The sequence below is a fragment of the Nansenia antarctica genome (genome assembly GCF_963989245.1).
Source record: "Nansenia antarctica genome assembly, chromosome: 1".
Taxonomy (NCBI): Eukaryota; Metazoa; Chordata; class Actinopteri; order Argentiniformes; family Microstomatidae; genus Nansenia; species Nansenia antarctica.
In genome coordinates, this window is record NC_137674.1 from 48985002 (window position 1) to 49003442 (window position 18441).

General features: G+C 44.6%; 1 protein-coding gene across 1 annotated transcript in view; it reads left to right on the forward strand.

The window, feature by feature from the left end:
* Positions 1–7746: 7746 nt before the first annotated feature.
* Positions 7747–18441, forward strand: part of cdin1 (CDAN1 interacting nuclease 1) — a gene marked incomplete at its 3' end in the record, with an annotated part of 75777 nt that continues 65082 nt past the window's right edge. Inside the window, 1 exon segment of the mRNA XM_080531070.1 lies at positions 7747–7864. Coding sequence (XP_080387196.1) covers positions 7764–7864 — 101 coding nt within the window. The 5' untranslated portion in view covers positions 7747–7763.

Below are 18441 nucleotides of genomic sequence, written 5' to 3' on the forward strand. Positions count from 1 at the left end.
TCTCCACTTTCTTGACAGCCTTCTTCCAGTTATTGACAATACAAACACACGGGGCAAAGCATAACCTTTCATTTACAGAGCTAGATCTCTCTCTCTCTCTCTCTCTCTCTCTCCTCTCTCCCCCTCCCTCTTTCTCTCTCTCTCTCCCCCCCCCTACCTCTCTCTCCCCCCCCCCCCCCCCCCCCCCCCCCCCCTCTCTCTCTCTCTCTCTCTCTCTCTCTCTCTCTCTCTCTCTCTCTCTCTCTCTCTCTCTCTCTCTCTCTCTCTCTCTCTCTCTTTGCTCTTGCAATTTGTTTAAATAAGACGGCAGACAATGGTACTGTTCATTTCTGCCATTTTCTCTTTCACTCCAAATTTCAGAGGATAATGTCATTAGACAGATACAATGGCTGCTATTCAGGCCGGGATACAGAGATATTTCAACTATTCAATATAGTTTTGACATGCTGACATTATAGCAGAGTGTTGTTTCCCTATTTGTTTGCTTACAATGTCAATAAAATCATACATCTTATATTCCTTAAGCAAGCTAGCTGTCCCCTTGGCGTTTTCAAACTAGCACTGTGGTGTATGCATGTATTACAGTATGATGCTGCACAACTGGTGAACGGGTTAACGGGTTTCAAGCATATTCTGACACAAAACTGGGGATATGACTCTCAGGGTTAGGGTTAACTGCTATGAAAAATGGTACATTTCAAAATGTGAACCCGTCTTTAGGAAGAAAAAATAAACATGTACTGTATATAATCACTGTATGCATTTAGCTTTATGAGATGAATACATATTCTGAAACTAGGGTTGAAAATCAATTATGCATCTACAGTATCTTTGATGGTGAACACAATATAGTGATTAACTAAATGACTCCACCTCCATGCAGCCGGGCATACAGACACAGATACACTACTATGAAGGCTCTTCCAATGATCTTCCAGGGGGGTTCACAGCGTTTTTGAATGTCTCCTCTTGCATATCATATCAGCATGAAAAATAGCATACATAAAATATGGGTGTCCCCACCAGTCAGCCCCTCTGCAGGCACTTCAGAGCCTCGAAATTAAATTTTAAACAATCCAGACCAGTGTTTGGTGACCACCGGATAATCATCAAGAAACAAAGACATCAAACAATATTTGATAATGAGAAAAATGCCTCCAGGATATTAGAAATGGGGAGAGGAACCCAGCGTGAGCCCAGACTGCAGAGGTAGAGAGGCAGACCAGACACAAGCTGCATTTGCACGTCCCTGTGTGTGTGTGTGTGTGTGTGTGTGTGTGTGTGTGTGTGTGTGCTTTCTGTCCTCCCCACTCATCCACCCACACATCCACCCACCCACACACACACACACACACACACACACACACACACACACACACACACACACACACACACACACAATTCTTATGGAGTTAAAAGCCATTAAAACATTGTCTCTTTTTTTAAAGTTCATGACGAGATAATTAGAATTCAGCGAGTGGAGGCAGTGGGAGATTAGAGCTTTGTGTAAATGTGCTTCATTTGGAACCTCACTGCATCACAATTGAACCCAATTATCTGCAGTTAAAACGGCTTTGAGAGGGCCAGAGCCGCACAGCTCACACTGACAAAATTCCAAAGGAGGCATAAAAAAAAGTTCGACAAAATAGTAAAAAAAAAAAAAAAAATGGTTGGATGGAAAAAGAATGTGCCTCCATATTTTTTTCCCCTTCTTTTTCCTATTTTCATACAGACGATAGCTAAAGGCTTATGTTGAACTCATATTTATTGGTTCTAGATATAGCTATTTTTAAACTAAATTCGCATATTCATTGGGGATATTATTACCAATGTCACTGACTTTGGTGATGGAAAATACCCTCTCTTTAACTCCGTTTTCAGGCCTACTTAAAAACGAAGTGTTTGTTCACCTCAAGTAGCCTACATTATATATATATATACACACACACACACACACACACACACACACACACACACACACACACACACACATCTATATATATATATATATATATATATATATATATATATATATATATATATACATATACATATACATATATGTGAGCATCAGTTGATAATAAATCCCTTCTACATTGGTTTCATTTTCAAACTTCTCTATGTCAGTATAATTAGTGCTATCTTAAATCAGTAGTTTGGGGGTGGGGGTGAGGGGGTGGAGCTTTTCGCTTTTCTCTTCCTCAGTCAGGGTATTACTGGGTTATCCGTGATTGACAGGATGTTAACGGTTTGGCCAAATCGAGGGAGATCCAGCAACCTGGGCCTAACGGCAGCATGTGCCGCCACCTCCGTCATGCAAATTGCACCCGGGCAGCCCGTTGACTGTGATTAATGAGCTTGGGCTGCAGCCTTTGTTTCCGCGTGCAGCCGTTTAGTGTGAAATACAATCCCAAAATATTATCTCTCCCCTATTAATCCAGGAAATTTGTTCACACCACACATGTTGTTTAGAGCAATTTACAACTAGAAAGAGGGGGGGGGTGGGGGGTGGGTGAAGTGAGCACAATTGCATTTAATTACTTGCCCTCTAATTAAATTCATTAAAGGATAATAAAATAAATGAAAGAAACAGCTTTGAAAGCTCGAGTGAAACACATGTGTCTTGTCTTCCTTGATGTAAAAAAATGGATGTGGGATTTTTCAGGGGCAGTCATGCTGTTCGGGGGGAACCTTTTTTCCCCTTCGAAATGCATGAATTCGATACCTTGCTAATACTACAGGCATTTCCTGGTTATGGCTTGACTCACATTAAAACTGTGATTTTTAGAGCTGAGAGGCTAGACTCCCTGAAGGTTGGAGAGCAGTTCTGTGGTGGAGAAGAGTGAAGTCACTGACTGACTGTACAAATACTGGAAAAATAAGAAACATTACAGCATCACCGTTTTGCTGGTTGTACAGTATTCAGTTACACTATTCTCTTGCTGCATGGTGAGTAATATCATTGAAGATGGTAACGACCAATGTGTGAGGAGATGGGGGAGAGTGCAATTTCCTTAAACACAGTGTGATGTGTAAGGGAAATTACACAACCTCACAAATCCTTGGGATTAAACATACTATCAATAAAGGCACACTATTTCTCTCTCTCTCTCTCGCTCTCTCTCTCTCTCTCTCTCTCTCTCTCTCTCTTCTCTCTCTCTCTCTCTCTCTCTCTCTCTCTCCATCACACTAGTACAATAAATAGACCAACCTTACAATAAAATCACATCCTAAAAAAATCACTAAAACACTAAGCCCTTCTCTCATCAACAGAACAAAGGCCTCTCCCAACACAGCATTAAACTCACTGTTGACCAGGTTGTAATAACCAAACTCCACCCATAGCCTCCCAACCACCTGCCCTGTCATTACATCGCTAGCATCCGTAGACCCCCGCCTCCAGAACCTAATGCTCTCTGCTCTTTCCAGGTGGCTACCTTCTCCCTGGCCCATCAGATGGTTCAGCAGACAGACCCCTCCTCCTACTCTGAACAGTATACTTGGGCTCCAACATTGAAACAAATCCACTGAGAACCCCCCACTGCTCACGATGCCCATGACCCCCCCCCCCCCCCCGCGACACCACAAACCACTTCTGCTAACCTAGCGCACTTAACTAACAAATGTTCCACTCTCTCCTCCTGGCCACAAAAGGGACATTCCCTCCCCACTGTTGGACCGAGGTGAGTCACGTTGTCAGTCCGTTGCGATAGCCCCGGTGAGTAATCCGCCTCCTGTAGACCGGCTGTACGCTTCTCTACGGGAGTTTTTTCTTTTTTGACGCAGGGGCGTGCCAACATCATTTCAGGGAGCTGTCAGGCCTCCGAACTTCCTGACCAACCTCGAAGCGCCTTTACACCACTCAGAGCACCTCGGTGGACGACCTTGACTGTCAACACGTACCGTATTTGGACCTGCACCTTCTTGTTAAACCTGAGCAAAAGACCCACAGCTGGGGGGGGACGGACATCCGAAACAGGGATCGAATCGAGTCCGCAGCTGGACCGAGGCGGACGGGAAGCGGGCCTGCTTCCGTGCCGCTCCCACCCCCCCGGGTCGGCGTCACCCGGAAGGAGCCGTTCGGACACCTCTTCTCCGACCCGCTTGCGTCAGGCCCAAAGGGACGGGACGCCCCGTTCTCACAGTCGACTCGGCTGCTGACATCCAGCCAGCAGCGGGCCCTCTCGGGTCACCAACCGGCTCTGGTGAGACCACCGCCGGGCCAAGCTAGCTGGACTGAAACCGTCTCGTCGTTCAGGTCGTGGGTTGAGAAGAAAGATCGGCTCGCGTCGTAGCCGAGCCCCTTTTGTTTCTGACAGGTCTCTTTGGACACGCACGTCTTTTGCCGCCATGCCTGTAACACCGACGGGTGAGAGAGAGAGAGAGAGAGACAGAGAGAGAGACAGAGACAGAGAGAGCGAGAGAGAGACAGAGAGAGAGAGAGAGAGAGAGAGAAAGAGAGACTCGCCCCCCCCCCCCCTCTCCACAGCCTCCCTCCGCTTCAAAATGTAAATGTTTCCCAGGCATTAAGGTATATAAGTGCCATTAGTGGCTCGATGCTTAGCACTACAATGGTGTGCCGAGAGCACTGGAGCAGAGATCACTGCGGCGGCTCCTGGATATCAGAGGGAAACATCCTTTGTAAATTCCCCTCCCACTGTGAGCGAGCTTCACAGCTGGTTAACGGCACTGTGTGTACCACTGCCCTGTTTACCTCCAAAGCACTCCTCTCTCCTCTCTGCATCCTCTCTATCAATCCCTCGCTGCTGCTCTCCTCTCCCCCTTCATCCCCCCCATCACAGCCCCGCTGCGGCGGCTCTCACAGCCATTACACACACACACGCACACAGACACACGCACGCACACACACAGACACAAACACATCCACATGCACACAGACACACACATGCGACACACACACACGCATTGCACAAACACACACACACACAGACACACACACACACACACACACACACACACAGAGAACACTCCCCTCCCCGCAACCTCTGATCCCAGCCTTTGGAGCCATTACAGTATACTGCCTTCCCCAACCCCTTTCCTGATTTTTATCTTTTTATACCATCACATAACACTGATCCTTTTATACCTATTACACACGCGGCTCCCCACCAAACCCCCTGATCCTTTGATACCTAGCTGGCTAAACTGCTCCAGCCGCCCCTGACCTCAGCCTTTCATACCCATCAGACTAGACTGCCTCTGAGGCCCCGGGGTCTTATCTGATCAGACCAATCCCAGTACACAGGGCCCCTTTTGTAGCCATCACGGTGCACTGAGCCCTTTTAGACTGGGGGACCTCGCCGGAGCACACAGTTGCTCCGGACCTCAGCTCATCACTACCATCATAGTACACTGCCCCGCAACAATTGAGCTTTATTTTTTTGATGCACCACAGGTCAGAGAGTTAGGGGAGTCCAGTCCCTAGCCTGCGACCGGGCTGCTTTGTTCACCGTACAGCGGGGAGAGGGGGGGAAAAAAACAGAAAATCGCGTTCGTTCATGTGTTGTACTATACCAAGGGCTGTAGGTGTTACTGTCAAGAAAATAATCACACGATGACACAATGATAGGTTTTTTGGATTTTTACAGTGTCATAAATGTTCTATTTATTTTCATGGTTGTATCTATTTTCTTTCTTTTTTGGTTTATTGTCGATATAAGAAAGGTAAGAGTGCCTAAACCCTGATTTGTTGCCTCCTATGATCCATGCAATTCCAGGGTGACACAAAAATGTGATGGAAGAAAAATAAGTCAAACTCAAACCATAGAATGACTGACAGAGTGATCCTTACTTACTGTTGTCATGTCCTACCACCAGGAAATGAAGGAGAGAGTGTGAAAGGGAAATTCTATTAGACCAGACTGAGGTTTAGCACTGCTCTGAGGGTAATTACGCAATAAGACCATTGTAAAAAAATATTGATCTGATGGGAAATTTATGACAAAGTGGTCCTTAAACAGAGAACACTCAATATCTGAATTATACAATATAATCAAAAACAATTACTCACAATTTCACTACTGCATTAGATGCAGAGTAGAGTCTTTTTTAAATTATTATTCTTACCCGACTTCTTCAATTTTCATAATGTGTCTGTGCATATAATATTACCCTTTGAGTACGATGATTAAGTACATTTACAGTGAAATGCATAAATACTTTATTCCGTGTTCATATCACTAAACAAAGAGAGCAATTCACTTCAGGCACACAGTACAGTGTGCACTAAGCTCAATAAAACTCCTTTTACAAATCTTCTGAGTGTTGTCAACCATATGATTATCCACAATCCCGTTGAAGAGTTCCTGCCAAGGGCACTGTGAGTATAAACTACCAAGAGCTCAAATGAAACAGGATATAACACATCAATAAATGATACGTACAGTACTTTAACTTGTTACACTTTCTCTCAAGACTTCACAAGAGCCAAAGTGTGCCCTTGCTGCCACTCTTAAAGAGTCACGTTTTCTAATCTGCTCCATATGCTTGAGATGTCACTGATTTTTCTTTTTTTTTTTAGGTAAACGGAAGGCACTTATTAATGTCAAAAGAGACATCCAAGTCTTCCCTATTTAATTCCAAATCCCTTTAAATAATCTGTTGGCAGTAGGAGGATTAAAGGGGGGTTGGAAGGTGTTGATATCTGGTTATCATTGAAAATAAGAGCTATGTAATTGCTGGATAGATGAAAGGGATAGATGGATGGAAATGGACCTGCTCTGCCAATAAACTTGCAGGTAACGGTAATATTTTATTTTACATTTTAGAAATGTGCTCATTTCACTTATTGTAATTCGCACTTTGATGGCAGGGGTTATATGCAGATTCATTTGCTAAAGAAAAACAACATTTAGCTAACAACATTTAATACAGCTATTCTGTATTTTCACTTGCCTGCTGATGTTCAAAAACATTTTAAAACATTTAAAACATGCAGCAATGATAGCCAGACCAGTGCACATGTAAGACAAAAGAACACATTGTTGTGGGGTTTTCTTCTCTTGTCTATAAGAATATTGAAGAACTACTTTGGTATATCTACTCTACTTTGTTCATTATTTCTAATACATTATGTTGGAAAATGAATAATACCTATGAACTAAAGTAGTATACTGGTGCCGCTGTGTGCGTGCATATTTCTCAATACGGGGAATACAGATATTGTATTTGTATGGACTGCGCACTTCCAGCGATCTTTTCATCATGTGCATAGAAAAGACACCCAGTCCCACTGCCTTTGATAACGGTCCTTATTGTATAAACATCAGTGGCGCATACTCACCACATGCTGTTGACCAAGCCTATCGCCTGCCGTTATACTCAGCTCAAAGCAATTCTGGCCAATGGGTGCTGCGCTCATTCTCAGGCTTAGGGTTCAACTTGCTCGCGGGAAGCATCCAGGAAGTTCGTGAAAAGACTCGTGAAGATTCGTAGCTCTGTTCTTTTCTGGTAAATATGCATCGATTTACTCAACATTTCATGAGCTATGTTATATCGTAGTGACTTGCCACTGTGAACGATGTCTAATATTAAACAAACAGACCGTCTTGCTGTTGGTTAACTGAGCGAATTGAAGGAGTTTGTTACGGCGAACGAGGAGGAGGAGGCGACGTCGTCAGTTGAGTTTGACAGCTGACAGCTGACAGCTGTGACGTCATGTCCCCCACCTGACAGCGTTGTCTCACCTGACCTGACATGTGTCCCTTTCTTCTCTGTCTGTTTACACACGCAGCTGATTAACAATGAGACTGTCTCGGGCTGAATATAAAGAGATAGTGAAATGCACTGAACATCTGAGACCTACACGTCAGTGTATGAAGATATTGAGGGAAAGATTTCCAAAGTAAGTTCTACTTCACTTCACTTCACCCATGCTTGTGGTCTGTTGAGTTGCTCACTTTTATCCAGTTTTGCAGTGTGTCTTTCTACTTGATTTTTTGGCTGTTTATCTCCATTCATCATATGCTTTTGCAGCTCAACATTGTGTTGCTGTCTGAATGAAGCCTTTTATGATGATCAATGTCAATTCTTGTCTACAGTACCGTAGGAATGGGCTAGGTTCTAGAATTGGTTCACTACCCACAACTGCACCTGTCTGTGTTTATTTGTATGTGTAGGCCTATATATATATGTGCTATATGTGCCACAGACCTGGTTAAGGACTATACGCTAATCTCTTTGGTAGCTAAGACTTCACATTAAGTTGCCCCATAGGCCTACCATGTACCATGTGTGAACCCATAATACAACAGCATTGTGTTTCCTAGTGTTATCATGTACGTGTATTGCATTGTATGTGGAATTTAGTTGTTGTTATGACACAAGCAGAATAAATAACAAGTTGTACTCCACACCTTCTCTATTCAATGACTAGCCTATGCCATTACTATAGTACTAATGTACTATAAAGTAACTTCATAAACCTTTCTTACTAGAGTAATTGCAGAGGTATAGGTATGTGACCTTCTCTTGTCATGTGCCTTTAGGCCTAATGTACAGCTTTGTGCAAGTCTAACACACTCACATGTAGACCAAAAGTTCTTCACACAAACTGTCTCATGTGTTAGGCCAGATTTGTTTTTTTCACTAATGATTTATACTTTTATAAAAAAAGAAAAGTAAACTGTAGAATAAAGGTAGCCTCGAGAACATCGTCAACCTAAATCAGCGGTATATGTTCTGACAATGCTTTTCATTATTGTTTTTATTTCCACCATAAATCCTACTCATGTTCAGCCCTTTGTAGATAAACATAATCAATGAACAGGCACAGTGGAGTCTGGAGTCTCTCGGCCTGGAATTTCATTAACTGTCCAACCGCTCTCCTCCGTCCTCCGAGCGGCCTCGCTTCATGTTCCGAAATCTAAGCGGGGGTTAATGGTTGTGTTTGCGTTTCTCCTTGACACTGAGGGGCCGCTCTTTATTGAATGTTACACGTGTAATCCCCCAAGGCCACCGGGACACCGCTGATCCCCGCAGAGGTCAGGTACAAAGTCGCATGAATTTGGAGCTTCCTGCTACCATTGTGCCCTAATCACCGGCAGGAGAAGAAGCTACCGGATCCCCAAGGGGGAAACACGGCCTACCTTGAGCGGCTTCTCTTTGTTCTCCGTGTCAGCGTTTTACAGAATATGTGATGTGTAAAGCCCATCTCTACCCCCCCCCCCCACACACACACACTCACACACACATTTATCTACCCATCTGTCCGTATTAGAATATTGCATTGTTTTTTTTTTGCGGGGGGGGGGGGGTTATTCAGAAATGTTCGTGTTTTTGGGGCTGCGTGGTCTTTTTTTTTCTTTTCCTCGAACCGACGTTTAGTATCCGACCAAGGGCCGTTTTTTGAGGTGATAATTAAAAGAAAACATTCCGGACGTTTCTCTTTCCCAATCGTTCTGTACTGGCCAGTCCTTCCCCCAGCGGAGGCTGGCTCTTTTGTTTAGTCTTGCAGTTATTGTTATTATTTCTTTGGGCATAGCCGATCTCGGGGAGGCCCCTGTGCTCTTTAAAAAAAAAACTGAGTCTCGTCACCGGGGCCCTGACAGACAGACAGGCACGGCAGCAGTGTTTTCACAGCCTGCGAAATTATTCTGCTTGTCCAATCAGCTGAGCCGGGCTCTGGAGGGTTAGTGATTGGACTGGCAGGAAATCAGGCTCTTAAGACATAACATATCGACTAGGCCATCCATCATCTCTTAGCATGCGCTCAGGCACGGCAGTCAACCCCCTTCCCCCCCCCCTCCCCTTAGACTGTGTGGGAGCCCTGCCACTGCGTAAATACTGGCCAGGCTGGGGAAAGACGGGGGCGGGGGGGGGGCAGGTAAGGAGGGAGGAGTGGTGTGCAGGCATGGGGGGGAGGGAGGGGGGCAGTCATGGCAGGGGGGGGCTAGACAGGCCCTGGACGGTGGGGGGGGGTTGGGGGCAGATGGACAGGTACCACTCTGTCAAGCCATTATCACAATACTGGGCGAGGCAATACAGGTACACAGTAACTAGCCTATGATTAATGGTTTCATGTGCAAGTTCACAACATTAGTTTTGTCCATATTATGTTGGATTCTAACATTATTCTGTGTACATGCCATCAAGATTAGGCATTAGATTCACCCTACTGCAGGCAGTCAGGCTGTGCAGCCACTCATGTTGACTTCTCTTCATAAGAGACTGAACGACTATCAAATCCTGTATGGATATTATGTGGGGGATATCTTCTTTTACTGGAGAGGTATTGTAGGTATTGTAATTGACTGTTATGTCACCCAATAAAAAATAAAAATAAAAAGATTAAACAATTTTTTGGTGGGCATAGAAAAACAAAGTTACTGGGTGTTCATGTTGATGCCCAGATGATGTTAAAAAGTTAAAGCCTATCATTCCAATATCCTTGGCCAAGGCAAGACAAGGGGTGGTATTGAGAAGGCCTACAGGCTTTCTTTAAAGCAGTTTTTTGTTTGAGCACAAAAGCATTTTGCAGTCATTGCTTTTGATCGGGAAGTCAGTAAAATGGGAGGAGGAGGGATCAAAATCCCCACATGATAATGATTGTGATAGGCCATTTCAAGGTAATTTCCACGGGGTGTCTGTCCGTCTTTCTGCTGGGATTCGAGGATGGCTAGAGGGAGGAGAGAGGGGGGGGAAGAGAAAGGAGAGAGAGAGAGAGAGAGAGAGAGAGGGATGCACGGTCCTTCATCTGTATCGCCTGCATAACACAGATGTTGGCAGTCATCTGTCAGCCTGGCCTCTCCTGCCGGGCCCGAGCTGTTCTGAGGGGAAAACAATTGGACACGGTGCTGTCACTTTTTACCCCTGCTCACAATGGAGGGACATGCAAATCTCACCCCCTCACCCCTCCTGTCTCCCCCCCACCCCCCCACCCCCACAGCCCGGCTGGGGTATCCTGCCTAGTGTCTGTGCACCCCGGCTACAATGAGAGCCAGGCTGCAGTGCAGGGGGCTGTAGGGCAGAAGGGGGTGGAGTGGGGGGGGGGGGGGGCCTCAATGGCGGGAATGTGACATCAGTCCCGCCAGGCCTTTCTCTCGCCACGTATTAGAATTGGAAATTATGGGCTGCTCAGGGCAGGCTTCGCCTGGCTTCCCTCAGTTCAGACGGGGGGGACCCCCGGTCCCTCAGCCGCTCTTTGTCCCCAGAGAGAGAGAGAGAGAGAGGGAGGGACAGAGAGAGGGAGAGAGGGAGAGAGGGAGGGACAGAGAGACTCCTCTGGTCCCTCTGTGCTACCTTATGAATGAATTTGGGGTGTAATGATTACTCCCCTCTTTAAAACACCATTGAGCTCATCCTGCATATGGCTCTCTCTAGTCTCAGAGAAGCGTGTGTGCGTGTGTGTGTGTGTGTGTGTGTGTGTGTGTGTATGGGGAGGGGGGGGGGGGGGGGGGGTTGGAGGGTGGATGAGTGCTTATGCAGATGCTTATGTTTTGGAATACGTTTAAAAAGGACACACACACACACACACACACAGAACTCCCTGGCGTGGAGTCCCTGAACGTTTTCGAATCGGGCCCTAATGTGCCGTTTTCATCAGCAGCGAGGCGGGCCACAATATGGTGGCGGCGGCTCGCAGGGGGAATATGAATGTTGATTAAGCATGCGTTCAGCCTTTTGAAATTCTGAAGAAGTGTCAGAATAATGGATGTCGAGCAAATGTCAAGCATTTGTTAATTTCTCTGTTATTTGGGGTTTATCTAGCGTGATCCGGGGAGGATAGCGCCGGCTAGCATTGTGGCGGCGCGTGCCATTGATATGGTGATTTCTTGGCTGCAGACTGCGTTGTTTTTAGATGGTAATGTCCCAGGCCGAGTGAGGGAAGCAGAGGGACTCGCTCATTGATTATTTATTGTGGTTACGCTGTTTATCTCTCTATTACACGCCAGTTAATCCAGAGGATTTGGTTTTTTATTTGTTAACTAACCCCCCTGCGTTCTTGCTCGCTCCTTGATTTCGCAGATTTTTTTTTTTTTGAAGGATGGACATTTTTTGGGGAGGTGAAGTCGGTGAAACTAAAGTTGGCATCGGCGTCGCCGTATTCTTTCGTTCTATTTTCCTTTCTTTCTTATTTTTATTTTTTGCTGAAGAATGTCCGTCTTAACCTCCGACTATTGACGGAATTATTGAGGAGGTTGTTGAGGATGATGCCAGGGCGTCCATGTTCGTTGAAAGCTTGGCAGTTTGACCTTAGAGGAACTTCTGGAGTCCAGTCTTAATTCAACAACTGTGTATCTTGGAGTGTTACACATATGTACTGTTGCAATAGAAAACAAAAAAAACATTCCTTGTGAAACGTTTCATTGCTCAAACACTCAGTCCAATGTTTCCTCTCCTTTGTACGACAACATATATGGACATAATTCAGATGTCATCAGATGTAATTTCCCCCATTTTCCTGGAATGCTCTTTTTTTATGGTTCCCCCAAGAATGTGTGCCACGGCCACATTAGCATGGTTCAGGCTGGGCTGTGGTGATGACATTAGCCAGACTCAGCTCTGAGGCGGCAAGCAAAACACCCCATCAGCCTCCCCCATCAGCGGCTGTGGCTTCGATCCCCGGCTGGCCACGTGTCGAGGTGTCCTTGGGCAAGACACTGAACCCCAAATTGCTCCCGATGAGCGGGCCAGGCGCCTTGCATGGTAGCTTGCTGGCATTAGTGTGTGAATGTGTGTGTGAATGTGTGTGTGAATGGGTGAATGAGAGGCCGTTGTAAAGCTCTATGGAATAAGGTGCTATATAAGTGCAGTCCACTTACCATCAGCCTCCACCAGCAGCCTCCCCTGGCCTGGATGACCACACGCCTCTGGCTCACAGCTCTGACCAAAACACAAGCTGGCAGCTGAGGCTTGTGGGTAACCTCCCCCACCCCCCCCCCCCCCCAGCCAATGGAGAGCTATCTCTGCAGGCTGGGGACTAATCACTGAACTGGACGGGTTTATGTGGTCAGAAGAATGGAGGGAGGGAGGAAGAGAGGAAGGAAGAAAGAAGGAGTGGAGTCTATGCTGAGTTTACAACTTCATGTCAGGTTGAGGAGCTCATGAATAATTGATGTGATCAATTACTTGATTAGGAAGCAGAGGAATAATATGCTTCCTCCCTCATAGTGGGATGTTCTGCAGCGGGCCCGGCACGCCAGGAGATTGTAAAGCGTCGGCTCATTGGGCAAAAAAATACTGAGCTAAGCTGCTGCCAATCGCCCGAGTGTGTTGTCAATGATTGCAAAGGACACAGCATAATTTGCAGCACTGTATTAATTGCGTAATGTAGGTTGTTCAATCAAACATTAGCGGGGGGGGGGGGGGAGGAAGAAATGAATGAATTTGCAAAGTGGGAGACGCTGAAGTTTTTCAACAAACTTTGAAATGAAAATGTGGCGTTGCAAAATTCATGGCGTCAACAATAAGCAGAAGGACGGACACACACAGACACAGACACACACACACACACACACACACACACACACACACACACACACACACACACACACACACACACACATAGGCAAATGGGAGAAAGGATGTACCACAGTGTACAGTACAGCTGGGCAGCTATGTTGGAGACTGTAGCCTCAGGTTCTGTTTGCATACTGGGATCAATTGCAAAAAGAAGAATGGGACAAATTGCCCAGAATGGTACAAGTGGCGTAGCCGTGCTTGACGGAGTAGGCAGTTGGTCAGCGTAATGGCTTTTCCTGCCAGACCAGAGGACGCTGGGCCGCATGATGGATAACGGACGCCTCATTTGACATATTTTCCGTTTGCAGAGTTGGCAATGATCATAATTATAAAAGAAACAATAGTAGCCTAACGCCAGGGCTATCATATCAGTAACATGTCGTGAGCTTAGAATTATAAGGTTCTATCTCCGTCTAGGGCAGTTCAGAGATATTGAGCGTCAAGGTTTTTACATTTCATTATGTTTTGCGAGATGGAACTCAAAAATGTCAACATTTTAAAAATAACACCACACAGGCATTAATAAACACCTAGCCTAATCGATCAGATTATGTAAAAAACTCAATTTTGACCAAAAATGTAGATCGAACCTTATAATTCTAACGTCACGATGTGTCGTCACCTTTCACGGTTGATCATAATTAGGGGTGTGATTGTGTTTTCCCCCCCACTGTCCTGACCACGGATACATAAAGATCTAACATCCCAGACAACGTCTGAAGAACACTGATGTTAAAGATTGGAATAAAGAGAAGGGGGTCATAGAATTCTATTTCAGTCCAGCTGTAGGCTGTTAAAGGCATCTGTCCACACTCCCCTGTAGAGGGCTCGGCTATGGGAGAGAGAGAGAGAGCTCCTCTCTGTAGTCTGAAGAACTCAGTGCTGATGGGAGTTGTGGTTTTCGAGGGATTCCGGGACACTCTGCATTGAGGGAGCATTTGATTGCTCTGACAATGAAATATTTGACTTCTTTGTAGTTTAGTTGGAGATTTCAATATGGGCTGCCTCTGGTCACCTCTGTTAATGACAGGATCATAACAGCATCATGGGATATTGAAGGGCATAGCCTTATTGCTGCTCAACAAAGGGAGATGAAAGAGTAATTAGCAGTGACATACTGTATAGGCCTAACCACATTGATGAGAACGTAACGGATTTCGCATGATAAAATGAACACATTCCTGTCAACATTAATCTCTATGGCAGTTCGCTTTTATGATTTCTAACTTGCACATTTACATGTTAGATAGGCAGTCGTAATGAAGAAAAACAACTTTGATGGTAAACATTTTGCTCATTAAACAAGTATTTGTTTGTAGCGGCATGACTCTTAGATGTGTATTTGTTTCTGTGCTTTGTCAAAATGTATCACAGTTATACATTAAGGACTGAAATGTTTTTTTTTTCTTTATTTAGTCTCGCTGATCACGGTAGACGTTGCGGAGAAACAGATGTTAGCCCTCGCCTATCAGCATGTGTAATTAGATACATTTGCATATGCAGAGTATTTAACCAAAACACATCCAGCTATTCTTTGTTGTTGTTGTTTTTTCAGTGTAAAATACTTCTTCTTTTTTTTAAGGAAAGATAATCAGTCTGAATGCATCAAAATCCACAGTAGTAGCTCGTCGCTTTGATCTCTTTCCTCGAAATCAAAATACTAGAAACGAAATATTTCGAATATTCCACTCTGGCCACAACTGACAAAGTCCTAACCTCAACACATACTCTAAATGATCGCATTGTACAATATCTTAATCTGACCAGGATTAACTACCAACCATTAAATTGGTGACACTCATACTCATACTTCTCTCTTCTACCCCCCCCCCTGCACACACACACACACACACACACACAAACACACGCACACACACAAAACGTCCTCAAAGTCATTAGTAAAAAATCTCCCATGCCTCGGTTAGTTTCATGCCCTGAAGAGTGAGGACACGCACCACTCTCTACATACTGAGCCTCCAAATGCTGCTAAGTACTGTGGCAGCATATGATACCCCTGCCATTAGCCAGGTGGCTTTCATTAGGTAAATTACTGCTATCGTTTATAATTAATTATTTGTAAATAGGAAGATTCCCGAAAATAATTGATAGCTTGTAGATATCCCCTCACTTAATTAGCTAGCGAGGCAATCCTGGGTAATCTCTTCCACCGGTAGTCCTTTTTGTTTTAATTCATAATATATTTTTTTATTGTTTAAGATAAAGCTGCCTGCTTAGTCAGTGTTGATGTTATGACGGTGCATTTCTATAAACCTGTGTCGTTACAGAGCCAGGTTATGACTTTTTTTTTCTTTTTTTTTTACTTTTCACAATTAAACAAAGAAAAATGTATGGAACCAGACATAAAGGAATGTTTTCTCTTCAAAGGCGGGGAAGGAATGGTCCTACCCTCCAACCATGTCAACACATGAGACCATGGGTGATGACTACTATGCTGTTTACAATTCAATATACCCCACAATGTCTCCCAACATATAATGTGCTTAACACATGGTACTGCTCGTAGCATCTCAGATAGTGAGTTATAGCTGTGAACAGACAGTCATACCAGAACAGTAACAAAGTGAAGGCCCCTAATTGTTTTAATCTAATCTGGTGCCTTACTATTTTGGGCCCCATGCATATTAATGCTCTGTCGTAGGTTGTAGGGAGGGATAATTACGCTGAGAGTGAATGATTCCCTAACCACTCTAATGTTTCCTAACCTTCTGTCTCTCCATGTTCAGAATCAGAGGCCAGAGGGGAGGATTTAAATGTTTTTTTTTTTTTTTGGGTTGAGAGGTCATTGGGTTTGTTGCAGTGTTTTTCGAAATGTAAGGATACAAATGTGATGCACGTTATATTATTATTATTATTATTATTAATGCTTTATTAAATTATTCTCTCACCACTCAACATACTGATACATGACAGGCTTTATGACAAATATGTCTGAATAATATTAATCTAACTGTGTTTTAGCATGCTGCATCAGGATATCACAGCTCTCTGTGTGTGTGTGTGTGTGTGTGTGTGTGTGTGTGTGTGTGTGTGTGTGTGTGTGTGTGTGTGTGTGTGTGTGTGTGTGTGTGCAGGGGGGGGCTGAGATGTGTGATGTAGCTGCATTCACTCCTGAGGCTCATCATGACATGATCAGCTCAAAGACAAAGAGTCCCACCTCTGTTTACCTAGCTAGGCCTGAAGTAACACTCACATTATCTGTCAGAGTATTTACAGATGATGCAATCAGGGGTGGGGGGGGGGGTCATCCTAGGGACTGGACATAGTTATTGACCTGAGCTCTCGCATCGGAAGGAATTCATTTGATCTTCAGATAAGGTCCAAAAAAAGATTAAAACAGCTTAGCCCTCCTATTCGGTCCCGAGGTAATCCCTGTTATGTTTGCTTTTGTTGATTTGTTTAGTAAAGAGACTGCTTGCTGCTGATGCATGAAATATGAAGTAATATAGCTTGTAAAACATCTACCTTGTTACTGTTATCTCAGTCCCGCACCTCTTATCTGAAATGGGATTGTTCCCGTTAGCCTGCGTTAGGATACGCTGAATGGGTTTACACTACCGTACTGAGAGGTTTGAATCCGAATAATTTTTGCTGAGCACTCCAAAAAAAATAAGGGAATGACATCAGGTGGAGTTGGGCTTTGTGGGAGAATAGCTACCGTATTGGAGTATTTTTAGGTCCATTTATGCGTCATCTCGGACTCCGAAGAGCCCCAGAAATCCATCTGCTGTGAAGCAGGGAGGTGAATGACTGTGTTGGGTTTGTGTGAATGCTTCTGTTCAGAAGGCTGGGGAGATCAGAGCTCTATTGTAAGACTCTGCGCGTGGCTCCATATTTTAGCATGAATTGAGCGTAGTGCACCCGTGAGAGCACATGTTGAATATACATTAATGTAAAGCCGGCAATAACTTACTATTAATGTCTTTTCAATGGAAAAGGGGACATTATACAATATTGCCGTGGTGTAAAACCTTGACAGACACTATAAAACCTGGACAACCCTTTGGTTTGGCTCCAGTTATCGAGCGCCCTCATATCTTCACTTGTCTCCATAATTGTGCCCTCGGATGTCTAACACCGAAACAAAACGTTTCTTTTTTTATTCTTTACGGTTTTGATGTTGTCACTGGATTTCGAGGTGAAGGGGGGCAGGGGGGCGGGGGCGGGGGGGGGGGGGGTAGTAGAGACAGAAGCGAAAAAAGAAAAAAAACAAGAAAGCCCCTGGCTCCCAAAATGTCTTACCGTGTTGTTTGAAACAGATATGTTTTCACAGATATTAAGAGCAGTTTGTGTCCCTTTTAAACTTAACAGGGTAAAGATTTAGCAATTAGGCAGTAATCACGCTCATTATACAGAGTAATCCATTTAAAACCTAGCAGATGTCTGTTTCAGCAGGGGTAGGTGGTGGGGCCCGCGCAGACTAGACTGCTGAGATGTTGTTGAAATGCTCAGGTGCAACGTCGAAGTGGGGAAGACGTTTTTTTTTCTTCCTTTTTTCCTCCCCTAAGTGTCCACATGTTGACAGTTGACCGTTTAATGGCCCACTTAATTGCAGTGGCCCCTTGGCCTCTATGTATCATTTATAAATTAACGCCGTGGTGGCCATTTTGGTCTTGGAGAGTGTTATTTTTATTCAGACATATTCCTTTGTTTGTTGGCGTTGTTTTGTCTTTTCGTGAAACTCTTCTCGTCTGTGGTTCGCTGTCCCTCACTTGACGGGGGCGGACGCTGGAGACTAGGATTGTTCAGCGTTAGTTGTTCCGTAGCCAGGGTTGTAAAACTGTTTACAACTGACATCTGGAGAACTTAACATTGAGGCTTTTGTGGGGTTTAGTCATTATAAACCGCTAAACTATTCCAGTGTTGGGAGTGCTTTTATTAAGATATAATGTGGGCCCGGACAAAAATCAATGCCTGAGATGCCTTTTGGCTTTGTTTACA